Source organism: Olea europaea, chromosome 10 (genome assembly GCF_002742605.1).
Source record: "Olea europaea var. sylvestris chromosome 10, O_europaea_v1, whole genome shotgun sequence".
In the NCBI taxonomy this organism is placed as follows: domain Eukaryota; kingdom Viridiplantae; phylum Streptophyta; class Magnoliopsida; order Lamiales; family Oleaceae; genus Olea; species Olea europaea.
The window spans coordinates 36649581-36671240 of NC_036246.1; the positions used below are offsets into that span (position 1 = coordinate 36649581).

Here is a 21660-nt window from a genome sequence, read left to right on the forward strand (position 1 = left end):
AAGTAAAAATGTATGAGTTCGTGTGTAATTTCATTGTATTGAATAATGTATTGTTAAAAATAAAAGAGTGAAAAAATATATTTTGAAATTAATTATCACACAATGCATAAAATATTTTCTTAAGTTCGTGGGATCACTGAAGATATCAATAGTTTCATCGTTAGTCACTGAATGCTAAAATTAACTTATAATCTAACATGATAATCATTAAGAGATTGCTTTCCTTCCATTACGATCTTCTTATAATTTAAAGTTTAAAATCAAAATTTAATTTTAACCGCACATTTTATAATATTCATAATTATTCCATTTATTTGTCGCTCATTTGTATTGTACTATAATTTCGACAACTCATAACAAAACTCAAGCAAGCGCCAATGACGTGCCATTTAGATTTCTTAGATTAGTGTTTGTCTAAATATTAGATGATTTTCGAAACTTTATCCAATCTCCTAAATTTTTGTCAACAAATTTTGAATTGATGAAGGATTCCAGGTCATTTAATTGACCTTGACATTTAATGCATGTCACGATATATTTTATGTTAGTTTTAGTAAATGATTAATCAAAATTGGAAGTGTGCATTTTGTTTATTGTTTTTAAACTTCTTTTCAACTTTGTAAAATAATGAAAATGTGATTTGTATGATATTTCTGAAAATGTTTTACAAAAACAATGATAAATTTATATTATAAAACTCAAAACGTATTTTTGACGTTTTGAGTGTTTTCAATGTAAATTTTAAAACACAATCAAAACATGGAAAAACAAACATTAAGAATTAGGAAGTTTTTAAAAACAAAAATATAAAATTCTAACAAATAAATTTTTAAAATTTTAACAAATAAAAATAACAATAAATAAAATCAGAAAATAAAATTGATAAATTCTTAAACATGAAAAAAAAAAATAATAATAATAAAAAATTTCTGAAAATTTAATTGTTGATATTGAAAATTCAAAAATGCTTTTCCATGAAGAGCCAATCAAATTGTCCACGTGGCATCTAGAAATAGCAGTTGCAGAAACAATACCGTGTGCGCAACGCACTATAGTCCCATCTTTGTTCGTCTACCCCTGAAGTAACACCATTATTCATCGGATCCAAATTCGGAAACCCCACAGAATTACGTACAGTTCCTGTATCTATAATCAACCTCTCATAAACAGCAGCTCAAAATGTCTAGCGACAGTGAAGATTTCGACGAGGATGAGCTGTTGCAGATGGCTCTGAAAGAGCAAGCACAGCGCAATGTCAATTACCAAAAACCCACCAAAACATCTTCCAAGCCCGTCCGAAACTACGTCCAGCCGCCTTCCAATCGGTCTTCAGTCCCTGTGAAAAATCCCATCCCGGTTCAGCAACCGAAGAAAGGGATCGCTCACCAGCAGCAGAAGAAGGGGACAGTGGAAGAGGACGATGATTCGGAGGTGGAAATGCTAAGTATATCTTCCGGAGATGAGGATGATCGTGGGATCGGGGTGAAAACCCGGGCCGGGAGACGACGAGATGACGATAAAGGGTGGGATGGAGAAGAGCCAAATTGCTGGAAGCACGTGGATGAAACTGAGGTTTTTTTTATTTATTGAAGTGGATCATGGATACTGAATTGTTAATTGAAGTGAATTTTAATGATTTATTTTTTTTGCTTAAATACGTGGACCTATATATACATGTATCTATATTGATAGCTAGTTTCATACATATTCTTTATTGAAGTGAATCATAGGCTTTCAAGTTAGTTGTTTGGTTGCCTTATGCTGCTAGGCATGCTCGTGTCATGTACATATGCCTATATTGTGCGTAGAGACTAATTGATTAGACCAAATTCTGATGCTGAGTTGATGAGTGGCTCTGACCTGCATGAATTACAAACTACTGTTTGAGAGATTATATGGTCACTTGATCTGTCAATGGGCAGACACATTGAGATTTAAATAGAATCATAGAAAGGATATTTGTCTTGCTGTTCAATAATGAATCTTGAGCTTGTGAATTGCTGGACAAGGTGATGTATTTGACTATTTTGTTCTTGTTGTACGTAGAGCTTTATTGCCTGGAGAACTTGAAATAGAGGAAAGACTTGCTCTACAAATCTATTTCGGTAAATAGAAATAAACTAGACAGAGTTATTATACTCTCAAATGGAGTATGTAAAACTCGTAAGAATAGAAACATTTAATACATCCTCTTCTAGACTTCATTATTTTTTAAGCTGTGACTGATGATGGCCATAAATACCAAAACAGCTCCAGTTAGTAATGACCTAATTATCAGCTTCTGGAAGAAATAAAATTTCTTTCAGGTGCTTCTTAAAGTTACATGGGTAATTACCGTAATTTCCGAGTTCCTTAGAAAGAGCGGCTGAGGAATTCTCAATAACTTAGACCTAAGAAACTAAGCATTCTGACTCTAAATCTCACGTGTGACTTATTCAGTTTCCCTTTCTTTGAAACATTAGCATATCTGTGTTAACTTACACCCCTAAATTTGATTAATGTTTCTTCGAAAGGTTGATATAATATCTTCAATGAAAGAAATGGAGAGGTATGTTAGCATCCTCTCTCCTCCTTTTAGGTTCTTTTATTATTTAGTATTTCACATTTTGGATGCTGTTACCATACGCATTTATTTGTATTGGTGAGGTTAAGCCTCTGTTTGTCTTCCACTGGAAATAGTGTTTTTTTTTTTTTTTTTTTTTTTTTTTACTGGAAATAGTGTTTTTTTTTTTTTTTTTTTTTTGTGTGAAAATGAGTTTTGGAATAGTGACTTTTTAAAGAATGTTTGGTTAAAAAGTAGGAAAAAGTTTTGGTTTTATGTGCAAAATAATTTATTGGTCGAAAGTGAGTTTGAGAAAAAAGAGTTGATTTAATGGAGGCAGCTGAGTGCCTTGTTTTTGCATGACAATTTAGCTGCCCCTCTAAACTTATATGTGGTGAACTTTCCCAGATATTTGTTACTTAACTGTGTCGTAATCTGGGCAAAATGCCTGGATTTATTGAAATTGAAATTTTTTGACAGCTGGCTCGAAGGGTTCGTGAGATGAGAGAAAGCAAAACAGTTCCGATGGCTCAAAAGTCTGAACAGAAGCCATCAGCACTGGGTAAAAAAGGACTAAGCAATATAAAGTCACTTCCCCGAGGAATGGAATGGGTAGATCCACTAGGACTGGGGTAAATCTCTTATCTTGTTAGTTGTTTAAAATTCCCTTCTGATTTTTCATTTTTAATGTTTTCTCTTACTTACTTCACGTGTAATCACAGGCTAATTAACCACAAAACATTTAGGTTGATCAGTGATAGCGTTGCAAGTTCTCCGTCCTTGGCTGATAATGAACCTCTTGATTCGAATGTGCGAGGTATTTATTCTATTGTTGTCTTGAGCTGCACTTCCTTTGTTAGTTTTTATTTTTTGGGGAAGGAAATGATTTATTACCATGACAACAGACACCCTTCTGTTTGAAATACTGGATGCTTTAAACCTGATTTTCATCATATGAAGTTTCATTATCTTTCCTTCCATTTCTGGAACTAAAATGGATTCTTCTGTAAATACTGTGAGTTTCGACATTCAAATGCCGCGTGGTAATAAAGTTTCATACTCAGGTGTCATACTCGAATGTGGTCATTCTGCATCTATGAATAAAATTCTATTGTAGCTTTATGGTTCTTTATACAGTGAATGTATAAAATATCATCCTGATATATAATTTGGCATTATTTGTATTCTCGAGAAATGAAGTGAGAATGGAAGGACTTGGGTTAAAATAGAAGTGCTCGAGATGTCCCATTGAAATTCTTGATTGCCACTTAAAAAATAGAGAGAAGTGTAAGTCAATGTAAGGCTTGTGATATATCTGAAGGATATCCCTGGAATTACGTTTCATTCCTTTGTCATCCTGAGAACGTTCGTGTTGGTCTAGTAAGTTTGTGTTGGCTTCAAGGAAATGTTAACCAACCTCCAGCATTTTTTACTAGTTGATCAGAATTGTACTAGGTTTGCTATTCATTTTTTGTCTGCCTTGGTTCCCACAAGTCTCTGCCTCCAACAGAACTTCATTTTCTGTCTTCTGATTTTAAGGGTGGAAACAGTTGGAATCGAGTTTCGGGTGAGTAACTATATGCAGTTGATTGGGCGGGATATCACTACCTCCAATCTTAACGATGGCAGTAATTATTCTGACTTTTAGCAATATGCTTGATGCATGTATTTTCTGGGGAACTTGACTGCAGCCTTTGAGTGAAGGTGTATTAAGAATATACTGCAGGTGACCATTGTCAACTCGAGTTCTAAAGGCAACTTTTTTGTGTTATTTTGCAGAGAAATTAAATTNTGAATATGATTTGGCTGTGAGAGAATACAGGAAAGCAAAATCAATTGTTCTGCCTTCTCATGTAGGTTCCTTTAGCGCATGCCATTCGGTCTTCTGAGTCAGGCATAATATCATAAAAATGATTTTAAAATGTTGAAACCAATTTTATCACTATACCATATGTTGCTTATTTGAGCTATAGTCCCTAATCCTTCCCCCTCAAATGGGCATTGTGTTCTTCTCTTGAATATCATTTCACTGTCCAATTACATTTGTTCTTAAGAATTAAGTTAATCAACTGGTTTCTGTTCTTGAGTGTGGGTTGATGAAACAGCTACTGCACTTTTTCCTTCCTAACATCGACCCTCTGGTACAGTATCAATGTTTTCAGCAGTAGTGCTTGGTTATGATGTTACTGACTTACTGGTAGCAACCAAAGGAACTTCCTAAGCTAAGTTTGCAAATGTTATTGGCAGCAACCTATGTAACTATCTCAGTTAAGTGTGTGCAATATGGTCTAACCACACACTATTATATAGCTTGCAGCTGAAATGTTAGGCTTGGTCTTGCTTGATTTCAGTCCAGGGTCATATTGAATGGTTATCTCGTTCATTCTATGTTTATTTTTTTGTTGTGGTTTGATTTTATTCTGGCATGGTTCCTGTGATTGTAGTCAATTTTTTTCTTAGTTTTTGCCTTTTTGGATTGCAGTTTGTTCCACCTTGTCATAGTAGAATGTCCCAAAATAGTCATTTTTATTTTTAATACTACTTGAATGACTGCGACGCGAAATGTTGTTGACTTTTCCTCACTCCTCGCATGTAATTTTTAAGGCAATGTGATGGAAATATATTCGATAAAATTTCCAATTCCCTCTCTTCTATCATTCTATCAGTTTCCTCTCTGGTTTTTGTTGGCTGATTTATACCATTTATTGAGTCTGCTAGAGATTATCTTTGAAAACTATAATGGAAGCTTCTCTTATACCCCCAAGTAAGATGATTTTGTTGCCTTAATGCTCTAGGATGTGTAGTTTTGGGTATTCAGCTCTTTCCGCTTCTTAACATGTTATTCTAAAATAAAGTTTTGTCTGCAAATGGAACTGGGCTTCTGCATGCCCAGCTAGGAAACTATTTTGCCACATTGGGTATCCAATAATTTCCACGAAATGTCCCTCCACATGCATGACAATGTAATCCTTTCGGTTTGGTTTTATCGCATGATTTATGTTTTTGTAAGTTTGTGATTGCTTCCAATTTCTAAGATCATCTTTGGTAAATTTTTTTGCTATTGGAAGCAGGTTGCTAGAAATAAAAATGAGGAACAAAATTTAGAATTTTATCGAAGAACTTGTCTTTAGTATATGTCGATCATCTATTATATGTTGCAGTATTTTTGAGATTTCGTAGCGGCTTGACTCCTCCACCATTTGAAGTTAATTTTTATCTTCCTTCTTCGAATGAGTGCTCTATTATCATTTAAATCTTTCAGGTGGGAATTCTAAAACGTGTTCTTGAGGAGGTTGAAAAAGTAATGCAAGAATTTAAAGGCATGCTTTACAGGTCAATGGAAGATCCAAACATTGACCTAACAAATGTAAGGAAAATTCTTCATAATTCACTTGTATCGTGTCATCTTGCTATTACATTTGACAATATCATCAAATTAATGCTGATAGAGGATTTGTTATTGGTCTCGTGTTCTGTTTGAAGAGCATCTAACTTTTAAGTTAATCTGAATAATCTATTCTTTGCGAGTTAGAAAATATTTTAGTGTACAAGATTTCGTATTTGGGTTTGTCTTTCAAACACATGTAAAGCTTTTGCCAGAAAAAAGACTAAAGAAGTTCGCCCGGTGAAAATAGAAAAATGGATTTGTTATCTATTGTATTTCAGTAACATTATTGTACTGCTTCACAAAGCACTTTTAACATACTTTTTTATATGTTACAAGTGTGATTATAAGTTACAATACAGCTCTTTCACTTTATCTATCTCTCACACACACTGAGAACACTCGTAGAAACGATAAACTCCCCCACAAACAAACACACGCAAAATTCTAGACAATGCACATGGTCATCGGTGAGAACTCACAACTAACCTCTAGTGGATGTGCACATGATTTTGGAGCTATTTACTGTTTGGAATAGAATTATAAGTATATTAAGTGCTTGTTTGGTAGGGATTTTGTTAATTGATTTTTTAACCGTTAGAGATAAAGTGTGTCCTATCTGCGAGAGAAGAATTCAAAAATGACGGTTGGAATAGTGAAATAACGGTAAAAAGAATGATGTTAATTGGATTAAAATCTCTACGAAACATGCTCTAAGTTATACAGTCCACAACAATCCAGTTTAATTTATTTAGATAAAGATCTAAAGAGAGTAAATTTCTTTCTTTCATTTTTTTTTTTTGGGTAAATTATTGATGTTCACAAATGATTTTGGAGCCATTAGCTCTTTGGGATAGAATATAAGTATATTAAGTTATACAGTCCACAACAATCCAGTTTAATTTATTTAGATAAAGATTAAAAGAGAGTAAATCTCTTTTTTTCGTTCTTTCTTTTTTGGGTAAATTATTAATGTTCTTATTTTGAGTTATATGTGACGATTGAATATCATCTGATGTGTTTGTAGCTTGAAAATATTGTGAGGCTTTTGTTGGAGCTTGAACCTGAATCAGATCCCGTATGGCACTACCTGAATATTCAGGTGAAAACTTTGTAATCCACATTTAGTCCAAATTACGTTAACACGTCTCTAACTCATGGTTAATTCTTGTCAAGCTTCTAACATAGATGATTTTTAAGTATTTATCTATTTGCATAAAACTGATTGTTTTCCTTAAAAATAATCTTTTTATTGCATGCTAATCAAATCTTTGTAGCTGCTTCCTCGTGTTTCCATCCCCATTGAGTTGATTATCTAATGAAAGCCATGAAGTTTTGAGTGGGTAATTTTTTTCCCGAGTTCTTAATGTTGACTCTTCTTATTGTTTACTCTCTGACAGAATCACAGAATAAGAGGTTTGCTTGAAAAATGTACTTTAGATCATGAAGCACAAATGGAGAATTTGCATAATGAGATCCGTGAAAAAGCACTATCTGATGCAAAGTGGAGGCAAATTCAGCAAGAAATAAATCAATCTGTAAGTGTGAAATGTTCAGATGGTTGTTGAATTTATTTGAAATCAATTGGACTTCTAACCATTAATCTAGTCTTTGTTTTTGTTGATGACCAACAGTCAGATGTGGATTACTCTCTTAATCTTGGAAACTCCCATCTTTCTGGAGATCCACTTCCTGGAGATGTGACTAGTGAAGCAGTGGATGCTCTAAGAGGAAGATATATCCGCCGGTTAACCGCTGTGCTTGTGCACCATGTACCTGCCTTCTGGAAAGTTGCCCTTGCTGTTTCCAGTGGAAAATTTGCAAAGGTAATTTTTTTTTTCAAGCCCATTTAATTGGAAACCTACTAAATTAGCAATATAAGAAGTTTTCCCTCTCCACATGAATGGGAGTGAGACATGTAATGAATAAAATGGAAGCCAGAATGCTTCCATTGAATTACTTATAGACATGTTACCTCGTATTTACTTTTCTTCTTCCTTTTATTGCAAGAAGAATCTTTTTGGGGTCACCAATGACTTTGTGGGGATCATATTTTCATCCTTGGTTATTAATTTTTCCATGAAACTGACACAATTTTGGCTGAATGCACTTTCTATATGTATTTTCTTCCATTTTATAGAATATTTACATAGGTATAAAAGGTAAGAAAATAAAGAAAGTAAATTCTTAACTATATAAGGAAAACGAATCATAAATTATAATCATGCCTCTAATACCCTCCATCAAATTGATGTTGGGGAGTCCACAAGCATTAATTTGCTGACAAGAAAATTATGGCGAAGACGAGTCATAGATTTGGTAAAGATATCTGCAACCTGCTGATTAGTGGGAACACGATGAAGAGAAATGATCTTGGAGTCATAGGCATCTTGAATGTAATAATAGTCTTCTTCAATGTGTTTGGTCCGCTCATGATATACAAGATTCGCCACAATCTGAATAGCACTAGTGTTGTCACTATAGATAGGTGTAGGATGTGGTTGTGAAATACCAAATTCAGCAAGAAGACAACATATCCCCACAACCTCAGAACATGCAGCGGACATAGCTCAGTATTCAGCTTCAGTGGAGGACTTAGAAATGCAATCTTGTTTTTTACATTTCCAAGAAATAAGAGCACTTTTAAGATAGAGACACCACCTAATAGTAGAACGACAAGAATCAGGACAACCAGCCCAGTCAGTATCACTATAAGCTGTAAGTTCAAGAGGAAATCCTCGAGGGGAGAATAGACCATGATGAGAGTCCCAATAAGGTAGCGAATAATACGGCAGGCAGCTATCAAATGAAGATGTCGAGGGGCGACCATAAACTTGCTGACAGGATGAACCGCGAAGGAAGTATCTAGACATGTGATAGTGAGATAGATGAGACTACCCCCCAACTTTCGATGTAAAGTGGGGTCGGGAAGAATATTGCCTTAATCCTTTTGATATTTAACATTGAGCTGTAACAGAGTATCAATGAAAGACGAATCATATAAATCACCCAATCGAATCAAGTCCTGAATATATTTATGTTGATGTAAGAAGGTACCGTGCTATGTAGTATGAACCCTTAAATCGAGGAAGTAAGATGACCAAGATCTTTCATATGAAAAACCGAGTAAAGATGCTGCTGAAGCCTCTGAATAAGGATGTAATCAGATCTAGAGATAACGAAATCGTCCACATAACAAAAAATAATGCCATTTTAATGAAGAAACGATGATGCATCATACTGACTCTGAGTAAAGAAAAAATCTAAGAGAGTGCAAGGAAACTTGTCAAACCATGCACGAGTACAAAGAACAATTTAGCTTATAAATGAAATCCATTGAGAGAAGATGCATACCAGATAGAAGTTTTATATAAATGTCTTCCTTAAGGTCTCCGTGTAAAAATGCATTCTTTACATTAATTTGATGTAGAGTCCAAGATTGGGAAGCGGCAAGTGATAATAGTAGATGAACTATGGTCATCTTAGCCACGAGCGCAAATGTCTCATCATGGTCGATTCCATACTTCTGACGATTTCCTAAAGCAATCGACCGAGCTTTATGGTGCTCAAGTGAACCATCGGATAGAAGTTTGATTGAATTATACCCATTTACTTCCAATAGGTTTTACATTCGGGGGGCATGATACAACATTCTAGGTTTGGTTAGCCTCAAGAGCCTCAAGTTCTGCATACATCGCCAGTTTCCAACACTCTTGTTCCATGACTTGTCTATGGGAGGAAGGGATAGAAATCGAGTTAGGGTTAGTATACATAGAGCTATGAGAGGGAAAACCATATCTATCGGGGGTTGAGAAATACGAGTAGTTCGATGTAGAGTGATAAGAGGCGGAAGATCATCTGGTGAAGGATTGGATGCTGTAGGTGGAGGATCTGGAGGCCTTGAGGAGGCAATCGCTTGAGAGAGCGGCTCTGGTAAAGTATGCCTGGGAGGGTAAATGTGACCTGGCTTGTATCGAGAAATATTTGTAGAGAAATAGGTAAAACAGAGAACATAGGAGGCGAAACAACGATTTTTGAAGTGAAAAGAAAGATTGTTTAAAAAAAAAAAAAACATTATGAGAGACCTTAATGCGATGTGCCATAGGATCATAACAGACATACCCTTTTTGTGTGCCACCATAACCCAGAAAAGCACATTTAACAGATTGAGGTATGAGTTTTGTCCTTTCATTTGATGGTAAATGAACAAAACAAACACAACCAAAAGGATGGACCTAATGGATTCAAATTCAGATCGCAATTTCATGAGAAGTTGATCTCTCTTGGTGATCTCGTGTACAGCTCGGAGAGCCTTCAAACTGTAAGGTGAAACCGAAGTATAGATGGTATCCATGTACTCAGCCCAGAGATTAGAAAAAGCAGAATAATATTCTTCAATTGAATGGGAGTCCTGATAAAATTTTGCCAATTCAAATTCCAACTGAAGTCGTCGAGCATTGTTACTTTGAGTATAGACTTTCTTAAAGAATTCCCACATAGTACGGGATGACTTGTAAGGTCTGAGATTAAGGACAATCTGCTCATCAACCGATCCGATGATCCAGGCCATAATTCAAGAATCCTTAATTTTCCAAGCAATCTACTTTTCTTTGTCCTTCTCTTGATTGGGGGAGGAATGCTTCCATCAATATGTTTCCATAGATCCCCTTTCCCTTTAACCAAAAATTGAAAGTGAAATGTCCATGAAGAGTAGCTTTTCCCAGTAAAGCGAATGCGCGGACAGAATCAATTTTCTAAATTGACGTGATGAAATCGTATACAAATCAGTACAAGAATAATGAAACCCGTAAACTGAGGCCCAAACAAAAATTCAAGTTCAATTATTAAAATGACAGTGAACCCAATGTGAATTAACTTGGCCCAACAAAAATTAGCTCAAATAACAGTAAGCCCAACTAGAATTAACTTGGTCCAACCAACCAAAGGCCCAAAACACACACCACCGTCCACACGCAAATCAATTCCACCGGTAGATACAGAGGCGAAGCTAGTCAAAGAGGCAAAACTGAAATTCCTCCGACCAGAAGAGAGGGACGACGTCACTGGAGGTTCGGGCAACTACCGACGGTGTCGGAACATGTTGCAGCGACGAGAATTGAACCACGAAGACACGTGAACTACGAATCCCAACAGCAGATCCAGCTAACCCAACACGATGCTATTATTAAAAGCTCAAATGGCGCTGACAAACGTGAGGTTCAACCACCGAGGATGCTGACTATATAACGCGAGAACACAAGACTACAGGATGGCACCGGGAGCACAAGACTACGACGACAAGTTCGAGAATTTTAGGGCTCTGATAACATGACACAATTTTGGCTGAATGTACTTTCTATATGTATTTCCTTCCAATTTATAAAATATTTGCATAGGTATAAAATGTAAGAAAATAAAGTAAGTAAATTCCTAACTATATAAGGAAAATGAATCATAAATTATAATCGTGCCTCTAATAGAAACCTGAAAAGCATAACGTTTGCTATCATCCTTTAAAATCTTTTGTGTTCAGAGATTACAAATTTACAACTAGAATCAGGCCCATAATCCACTCCAAGCCCACTCCGTTTTGGCCTCACTTTAAAGGACACCGAACTAAGGTGCTATTTGGCAATTCCCAAATAGCGACAATGGGCCCATCCTCGTTTCAAGCATGCTCCTGCATTAGGTTCTTTTGCTAAGGATCATTGTATGTGCTGGATGTGAACACCATAGTTTGGAACGAAATCCAACTAAAAATGCACAAAATAAAGAAGGAAGAAGAAGATAAATGAGGAATAACCATTGTAATTAACAGTATGTAAAAATTTCTATTTTACAAATGAATACGCAATAGAAGATTGGGAATTGCCTAAAATATCCCCAAAAAATATATGAATCAGTACTGGCGTACGCCCTCGTTTGGTTTTACTAAAAATCAGATTTTAGTAGATTTTGATAAAAATTGATAAAAAATGTGGTTGGAAAGTTGATAAAAGTTGTGGGTCCCTTGAAATGTGTGGTAAATTTAATTGTTGACTTTGACTTAAAATTTTATCAACTTTTTTAGTTAAACCAAATAGGGGCTAAGTATGATCTTGAACTAAGAATTGAAAATTCTCAACTGGTTAACTTTTGGAATGTTGATCTGGTTGGTCTGCAAATCTTACTTAGGCTGCTGGCTTTCTCCTCCATATGGTGTGTTAGTCTAAATTCTACTGTTGAAGTATCATATACAGTAAATCTCGTAATAGAAGGTACATTACTATGTAAATAATTAATTATGAACTATAGGTAGGAACTTTAGTTGCATATGCTGACAGCTGCTGCTTGCTTCTCTTGTGAGACACAGATGTGCATGCATATAAAAGTAGGATTATGCACCCCAGAAGTCTGAAGAAGTTGACTATCTGCAAGTAAAAATCAAAGAAATGGTTTTACTTTATCCTTACTTTATGATAGGATTCAAAAATTTGAGCCTTTAGATATTTGTCTCTAGCATCAGCTTGCTTGAGCTAAGATTTTAAACTTATGGAAAGAGAAATGGAACCAGTTTCCCCATAAGTATTGGTGTCCTCTACACAAGGAATTCGATGCTTGGTTCCATTTTGAGTAGCACAATCATATTTATTTGCTTTGGACTAATATGAAAACTGGTTTCTCCTCTTTTGTCTTCTCATAGTGTATTTAGAATATCAATTTTATTTGTTTTCAGTTCACATTGCTACACTTTTTTTAATGTTCATATCTTCCTTCCAGCAGTCTTCACAAGTCTCTACTGATTTAAATGCGAATAACCATGTGAATAAAGCCGAGGAGAAAGTGGGAGATGGGAAATCCTCAAGTCATTCCCTTGATGAAGTTACTGGAATGATACATAGTACTCTATCAGCTTATGAATCCAAGGTAAATGCTCTTTCTTGTGATGGATCAAACAGGAGGAGGATGAAAAAAAAATAATCACGTACACAACTTCATATTTATGAGGAATAAGAGTTAGTTTGTTATTGGAATGTATTTTACTAGGCGTTGCCATTCCATGCCATAGAAATATTTGCGTGGTTTACCTTATTACAAGAGAAAGTATGTTTGAAGACGCACTGTTGACTCAAAGGTTTGAGTCTTACTTGCCTTGAGAGTCAGCAACAGCAAGTGATTTAAGTTCATTTGAGCATTTTCTACCTTGATTTTTCCTCCTTTTAATTAATGATACTCTGATGTCTTATCTTCCATCGCTAGTTTGCAGGATGAAATTCCATCTTATTGAAATTTAAATCCCGGTACAGGTCCAAAACACCTTTAGTGATCTTGAAGAATCCAATGTTCTTCATCCATACATGAGTGATGCTATAAAGGAAGTATCCAGAGCATGCCAAGCTTTTGAAGGAAAGGAAGCAGCACCTCCAATTGGAAAGGAATAAATCACCATACACTATCTCTTCTTTACCTCTGGCATTCCGTGCAATTATGATATTGGCAATGGATCAGATCAACTTGTGAGTTTTAAATCTATGTTATATTAATGAAATCTATTTCTGCTGTAAAAGGAGCAGTCTGACCTTCATACTTTCTATATTTAAGCTGAAGCTCCTTAGACGATGAACTTTTAAATGTTAAAGAAAAAATACTTTCGTCTGATTTGCATAACATTTCTTTTCTATGCTAAGAAAACAAATATGATATTACTTGAAGGTCCATTACATTACGCAATTACGTATGAATCGAACAATATTTACTGTAATATTCATAAATAGAAAGTTTTTAAAAATGTTTTATTCTTGAACTCCTCCATGGACTGGTTGATAACATTTATTAGACTGTTACTTCCAAGAAATTAAATCTTAGAGCACAGCTTCAGTAGTTCTGCGTCAAGGCACATCTATGTGCTCCACTTGGTGGATGAATTTCTTGGCTCAGGGTAAGGTTTTATGCGATCAGCAACCTGTGAGTACTGTTGTTCAGCAGCATATGTTTATGTAGGGTTATCAGAGAAGTAGTCTTTCCCCTAATTTCCAGGGAAAACTGCACCGCCGTTGGTCCCCAACCTCTTCAGTAGCAAGTTGATTCCCAACCTTAGAAAGGAACAAGTTGGTGCTCAACCTTTTTATTTTAGTTGCCCAATTAGTTCCCAGTCCCAGTGGCAGAAATTGTTCAAATCTTCGTTAAACTGTCCTGTGGCCCTAATGGAAACATGCTTCACTTCAAATTTTTTTGCACTAGCTCGTGTTGGGAAGCAAACCCAGTTTAGTGATGCTATGTTTACACTCTCCCTTACATCTTTATTTACAATCTTCCATGTGGCAACATCTACACAATGATTTAACCTAACATAGATTTCGATGCTTTCTGTCATGGGAGATTGATTGTGCTACCATGATGAATAACTGGTGACCCAATTAGTGGGTCAGTTGTGCAATTTTCCCTATCCACCCATAATTTTCTATGATCATTACATGAGGAAAATTCTTTTACAAAATTACAAATTTTCGTCCCAAACAGAACAAAAAGTATTTGGCATACAACACGTTAAAGAAAATTAGAGTTGGGATCCTGAACCTATGTGAACTGTAGCAAGTAGGATCCCAACTGTGTTTATGTTTCGCTGTGGATCTAACTTTTCATTTCTGTACACTTGGGTCCCTAATGGATTTCTTTCATGTATTTGACCATTAAAAAGTCAAACGTGCATCATATGTCTTATTTTTTGAGGGGTAAAATGAGCGAAGGCTTAATTTTAATGAAAAAGTAAAGAAAAAGTAAAATGAGTGAACGCTTAATTTAATGATAAAAATAAAGAAAAGAGAGGTGAAATGAGTGAAAAGAACAGAGAGGTAAAATGACTGAACACTTAATTTGAATGAAAGATACAGAAAAGAGAAGGAAAGGGAAAGAACTTCCCTCCACCTTTAGTCCTTCTGCTCTCCCCATTTACCATGGCTAATGCAAGGAGTGTGTGTCCAAGTATAAACATAAGAGCAATATAGAGCTCTTCTATATTAAAAATTACTAAGCAATTTAAAACAATAATCAACAGAAATTTAGATATCTCATTTTATGCTAAGTTACTACATTATTTAGGCACAATTTCTACTGTTCACTAATCAGACGTCGGACCCTATAGGCAACAGAGATCTCAAACTTTACTAGTGTTCATTAATGATATCTCTTGATTTTCCGGGGAGAAATTTCTAGGTGCATGCTTTTGTCTTTCTCTAAATCTCTTTCCATCTCTCTCCCCAGGGGTAAAAAAAAAAAAAAAAACACTTTCATCTCCATATCATTCCACAATTAACCAGTAACTCCATTAAAGGTTCCACCATATGTGATCACTGTCATCATTGACATTAAGCTGGATGGCATTTTTTGTTGAGAAGGGTGTTGGTGGTGGGAAGGTTATTTATTTAATTTTTTTTTCTGTTTATTTTATTCACAATTCTTTAGTTTTAATTAAAAAGTACGGTGAAATTGCCCTTTTAACAAAATACGACCTTTTAACTGTCAAATGGACCGATACTGTCTACTGTAACCCAAATGCTACTAAAATGAAAAGATTGAGGACCCATACACGGCAAAAAAAAAAATGTTTTGGGACTTATGTTCTTCATCACTCATAGATCGGGGACTCTTGTGGCAGCTGTAATTTTCTCATTATGTTTTGGACTTGGCTATTCTTTTGACTTCTTCATACTGGGACCACTCTTGACTGGTTAATGATGCTTCAATCCAATAATTAAAACCTATATTGGACAAGAGATCTATGCATAATAATCTAGGAAATTTACTTTGGCCTCACCTAGAAATTATTCTAGTTCATCCCTGCTGCATTTTCTTTGATTATAGATTTATTGAATTAACTCCAATGCCAGTGCAACCCATTCACTAAATACCAAGCCAAGTTCATGCTAGCTATATTTTATATGTTCTTAGTATATCCAATAACGGAATGGAATCAAGGGTAAACCACCATTGAGTCCATGCTTGCTTTACAACTGAGAATCTTCTACCTCACCGTACTTCCTAGAAATTTACCATTCCTATTGAACAACAAGTCAGAAGACCTAGTTCCCCTGCAATGCTATCAATACTTGTCAATAACAGGATGCTACAAAGAGCAAATTCCACCTCCCCAAGAAAGTACCAGGAAAAAACTTATCAATATGGATAGAAGAATTAAAGATATCTGAAGTTACTCATTTTTACCTTCGTAAGCAGTTGGCTAGGTGTTTTATTCCGTATTAACTGTGCATTTATTCTTTCAGGATGATCCAGTCATTAAGAAGTGAATCTACAAAGTCAGAAGATATTTTTGGACAGCTTCAAGAAATTGAAGAATCTGTCAGGGTTGCCTTTTTGAACTGTTTATTGGATTTTGTTGGTATGAAGGATGACGAATTGTTGCCTCTTTTACGGTTTTCCTCTTCGTCTTTTCTGCCTCATTTTAAATTGAAACACATGGATCTTGTGGACATGTTAAACAGGTCATCTGGAACACATTGGCGCCGAGCTTACCCAGAATAGATTGGACAGAGAAAGTCCACATTTCCAAAATGGATATGCTCATGAAGTACTGGAAAAATCATTTGATCCTGTTCCTGGAAGCATTGTTGATCCTCATCAACAGATGCTGATGGTTTTGAGTAATATTGGATATTGCAAGGAAGAACTTGCTCGTGAATTATATCACAAATACAAACATATTTGGCTGCAATCTAGGTATGTAGACTGTTTCACAACACTTTCACGTATAGAATACATATCTGCTGTGTCTTCTAGCTATCAGTTATTGTGAAGTCTACGGAATAATGCTTATATTAATGGCTATATTGATTGTTATTACATGATGATAAGTTACTTGGAATGATAGTTCTTGAAAATACTACTTTTCTGCTGGCCTAAAAACTTGAAGAGGGTTCCAGTTCTTTTAGAACACCCCTCTACTTCCCTCTTCTCATCCTAGAAGATATTGATATAAAAGGAGCAACAGAAAGGGAGATCAGACTTTCCATTCAACTTCCTGAACTAAAACTTAGCCAACTTTTGTTGAGGATGCAAATTAAAAGACTTCGTTATGTAACTAATTTAATCATCTAGATAAAGGGACAATCTTTGCATTGGTTTCTTTATGTTTTCTGTATGTAATCTTTAGAATGTCATTTTTCTTTGCCAATGTAGAGGAAAAGTAGAAGTGGACAGTGACATGCAAGATTTGTTTACGTCTTTCTCTGGACTTGAAGAGAAGGTCCTTGCACAGTACACTCTTGCTAAGGTATGCTAAACTCTTTGCTTAGTTACTTAAAAGAGGCTGTTGTTCTGTAATAATGGGAAGACACGTTTTACCTGGTAGCAGTATCACTTCTAAGAAGGTCTCTTGTGTTTATTTTCATATATTTCGAAGACTTCAAAGATATTCCGCTTAGTTTTATGGATTTTGGTTACAACTAAAGCTTACTGCAAGTAGCTTACACAAATGAAGTGTATTGTTTGGACGAGACCATGATGAAGGATGGATTTCATGATATATAGTTGAATTGTCTAGGCGAAAGCTTAGTCACCAGTTTCACATGAACTCTCGAAGAAAGAACGATGCCAAAAATCCCGACTTCTCTCGTCTTAGTGTAGTGGAACTCAAATACACTAGTGTAGGCAAAAAGTAAATATTTCTATAGATGACAGTGTCATTCTATTTCATGTCAAATATCTACGCTTATAAATATTGCATCAAAGTTTGCATAGAGAAGTAAATGTAATTGAAAACAAAACTGGCATCTACACAGGATGGGGCTTTAATACATTTCCTGTTTCCCATCAACCTCTTTTGTCCCCTAATCGCAATGAACTGAGAATGGTATATGAGAGGGAAAATGCCCACACCTGAAGTGCAAGGATATTGCACGAAAAAAAAAGGGAGGAATGTAAGTGACAGATTTTGATAAATCTGGGGAAGTGCAAAAAGGAAAACTGTCTTACATTATGTTTTCCTCTTTATTTTGTTGTCTCATGACTGATGAGTCTTAGTTTTGACACCTTTTGCAATAGTAGACGCATAGATGTATAATTTTTTATATTAAACATCTGGGAGAATTTAAAAACTTGGAGAGCATTGAATTGTGGCCGCTGACAGTCTTCCTCTTTTTGCTTCTCCATCTCAATGTTAGGAAGTGGTCCAGTTTTATGGCAGCCTACTTTCCCGGCAGCATCCTTAGATGCTGTCTGAGGACCACATAATGGTGAATGTATGCAATACTTGTCACGAATCAATATCATTTTGTTCTTCTGGATGTAGCTAAATAGATGGGTAGTTTTTCTATTCTTTTTTCTTGAGAATGCTGAAACAAGTCTCAAATCAATTGTGTTAACCATTGTCCCTCAATGTTTCATACAAATTTCTTGAGTTGATATATTAGTTTTAAAAAGATTTATTTTTGTTTGCAGGATATTTCTTTTGGATTTAATATTTTACAATTTTCAAACTGTGAAAATTGATGACTTGATGATCTTGCATGATTCTAGCTTTTAAATAATAAATAAACTTTTATGATGGGATCGTTCTTACAGGGAAAAAGTTCAAATAAGTGCAAATATGAGTTTATTCTTTCTCTTGTTCTTGAATATGTTATTGTAAATTTTAACTTAAACAAACTTTTCAAGGGACCTTCATCATGCCGTCCATATGTTGAGCCTTTATTCACCTTTGTTTGCATTCTTTTTCCAGACAAATATGATTAGAACAGCTGCTGTAAACTACTTGTTGGATGCTGGAGTGCAATGGGGATCAGCACCTGCTGTTAAAGTGAGGAATCGGTTTCTGATCACAATTCTTTTGGTATCTCAAAGACATTGAATTCTTTTGCTGATACAATATACCCTTTCAGGGAGTCCGAGATTCATCTGTGGAGCTATTGCATTCTCTAGTATCTGTGCATGCAGAGGTACTCATGGCTCATAAGGCTCATTTTTTTGTTTTCTGGCATATATATGTCAGGGACTTCTCTAACTTTTGTACATTTATTGATTATTGATGAGAACATTATTGATTATTGATAAGAACATCCGTTCCCATTCTTTAGTTCGAGGATACCTTCTAGAAAAGTGACAAATTTCAAATTGTGTACTCTTTAGCCAATGGGTTTTTTAACATGAAGTTTGTTCTGCATACCAGGTTTTTGGAGGTTGTAAACCTCAATTGGATAAGATTCTTGGTATTCTTGTTGAAGGCCTCATCGATACTTTTCTTGGTCTTTTCCATGAATATGAAACCAAAAACCTAAAGGCATTGGACATGAATGGCTTTTGTCAGCTCATGCTTGAGGTGAGTAGATGCTTCACTTTCCTCACTTGAATTTTCTCCAGGACTCTGACACTTTTGGTGGAAACAGATTGCGTGCTTCCAACTAGTACCCTTGCTGTTAGGGTCTGAGCCGAATGACTAGCTTTGGTTCATGTATAGGCACTAGCTAACTGGCCTAAATTTCTTGACCTTATGATGTTACACAGTAATTACCCTTAGTCCCTGCACAACCAATGAACTTGTGCTAAAATGTGCTTTGCAATGAACTTGATGTGAGTCAAATTTCTTGAAAGCTGATGGATAAATTCATTTTCTGAAATGGTGGACAAGATTGTTTAATTGGCTTCTTTTGTTGCTTTCTATTTGTAGAAAATTTTATATCAACTGTTGAAAAAAATGCAATGGAGTTCAAAGCCCCATAAAAAAATAAATAAATAAATTATATGCATAGGACCAATAAAAAGGAAAGCAACAAGGAGAAAAAGTAAAAAATTGATACGAAAAATGATACAATCGGAGAATGATTAACTTTTTCTTGTTTGAAATTCAAATAGAATAGAAGTCTGATCTATCACCCACTCAAAGTGGGGCTACTCATGTGAAGCACGAGGGGGGAAGTTGCATTTTCTGGCACTTCTTTTTCAGTTGTTTTCTGTGATAGCTAATTGTTTTCATTGAACGTTCTGTAGCTTGAATATTTCGAGACCATATTGAATCCGTACTTCACTCACGATGCAAGGGAATCTCTTAAGTCTTTACAAGGCGTTCTGTTGGAGAAAGCTACAGAAAGTGTGACAGAGTCTGTAGAGACTCCGAGTCATCAGCGACGGCCTACCCGTGGAAGTGATGACGTGCTCGCAGATGATAGGCAAACAGGAATGAATGTATCACCAGATGACTTGATCGTAAGACTTTTTAAACTTCTAATGCCGTGTCTGACCATTTACTCTGGCTCTGCTGTTACTGGATCTTAATTCCTTCTTTTAAGTGCATGGTTGGTAAAAATAGTTCTTGATTTTAACTATTTCTTCTTCTTCTTCTTCTTCTTCTTCAATACTTTTGATACTGTCGAATGCTGCTTCCTAAACATGCTATACTAATCTGGTGCTTCTTAGGAAGGGCTTCTAATTTTTTGCCATGCAGTACTCTTTTCATTATTACAGTTGGCCATTTTGAAATCTGCATGATTTGGTGTTATTGTATTTTCCCTCTCCATCAATGATTCATAGCTGGGACCATGCTTTATTTTATTTATAGCTGGGACTATGCTTTATTTAATCAATTACTTCTAAGAAAATTAAGTTGTTGGCTTACATGTTTCCTTTGCTCTTTTCTTGTTTGCTTAGGCTCTTGCCCAGCAGTATAGTTCTGAACTACTTGAAGCCGAGCTTGAAAGAACAAGAATTAACAAAGCATGCTTTATGGAGTCAATTCCACTGGACTTGGTTCCAGAATCAGCCAAAGCAGCGTATGCTTCTTTCAAAGGGTCAATGGATTCTTCCAGCAAGAACTTTCGAGGAACACAATCTTTTGGTTCTCCAAGTTTCTCAAGTCACAGGCGTAGATAGATTCGTACTTACCTTGTTCATTTATTCTCACACACCCCAACCCGAACCCCAATCCTTCCCCTTCCATTTTGCTCGTGATTCTAGTATTTTTGCAATGGAAAAAGAAGTGTATGTTCCGTCATAGCCCGAAAATCATTTCATCGTACTTATTTGTTTCACCAAGATTTACACTGCTTGAAATTGTGTTGTGTGTTTTGATGAATTCAATCTTTTTGCGTCATTATTTGCATGCAACTTAGCCCCGGCTTGTCTTCCATTGAATCAAAACTTTGTTTTTTCTTAAATTCATTTTCAACCACACATTCATACGATAAAAAGTTCAAACTTTTTAATCAAACATTCTTCAAAAAATCACTATTTTAAAACTCGTTGTTCTCAAAAATATTCTTTTTAATGGAAGACAAATGGAGGCTTAGTATGGTTTGTTGGAATTGGGGACTTATGTTTGAGCCTGGCCTATACAAGGCCGAATACAGGTTGGTCGTCCTGGGTTTGGATGGTTCACATTAGATATGTAAATTTTGGAGTAAAATTTTCTTGCAGTTAAATTTTTTAGAATTTTTTAAATCTAATGAATTACTTTAAAGATATTATTTAGGTTAACGAGCTAGAAATAACATGGGTTGAATGGAATTAAATTTTTTGGGAGAAAAAAAAAATTCAATCTTATTGTACGTCAAATTGTCATTTTTGGTAAGTCTGGATAGAAGCCTTGGAGTCATTGCATCTCTAGCATATGAATTGGTGCGTTAGATGTTATCTTCTATTTTTTATTTCTAAATTCAATCCCCTTTCAAGAGTGATTTGGATCGCGGATGGTGGAATCAATGTTTAAAAACTGATTTAATATTTGATTTGAAAAGAGTAAATGATAAAG

At 35.4% G+C, this 21660-nt stretch overlaps 1 protein-coding gene across 1 annotated transcript; it reads left to right on the plus strand.

The window, feature by feature from the left end:
* The first annotated feature begins 1046 nt into the window (after positions 1–1046).
* Positions 1047–20990, plus strand: LOC111402061 (exocyst complex component SEC5B-like). Its single transcript, XM_023030102.1, is given in 19 exon segments — positions 1047–1572; positions 3023–3174; positions 3265–3359; positions 4322–4395; positions 5805–5909; positions 6955–7029; positions 7328–7465; positions 7562–7753; positions 12690–12833; positions 13214–13332; positions 13334–13423; positions 16187–16302; positions 16406–16640; positions 17100–17193; positions 18640–18717; positions 18800–18856; positions 19087–19236; positions 19905–20120; positions 20562–20990. Coding segments are annotated over 19 exon segments (2745 nt in total). The 5' UTR covers positions 1047–1179; the 3' UTR covers positions 20784–20990.
* The last annotated feature ends 670 nt before the right edge of the window (positions 20991–21660 follow it).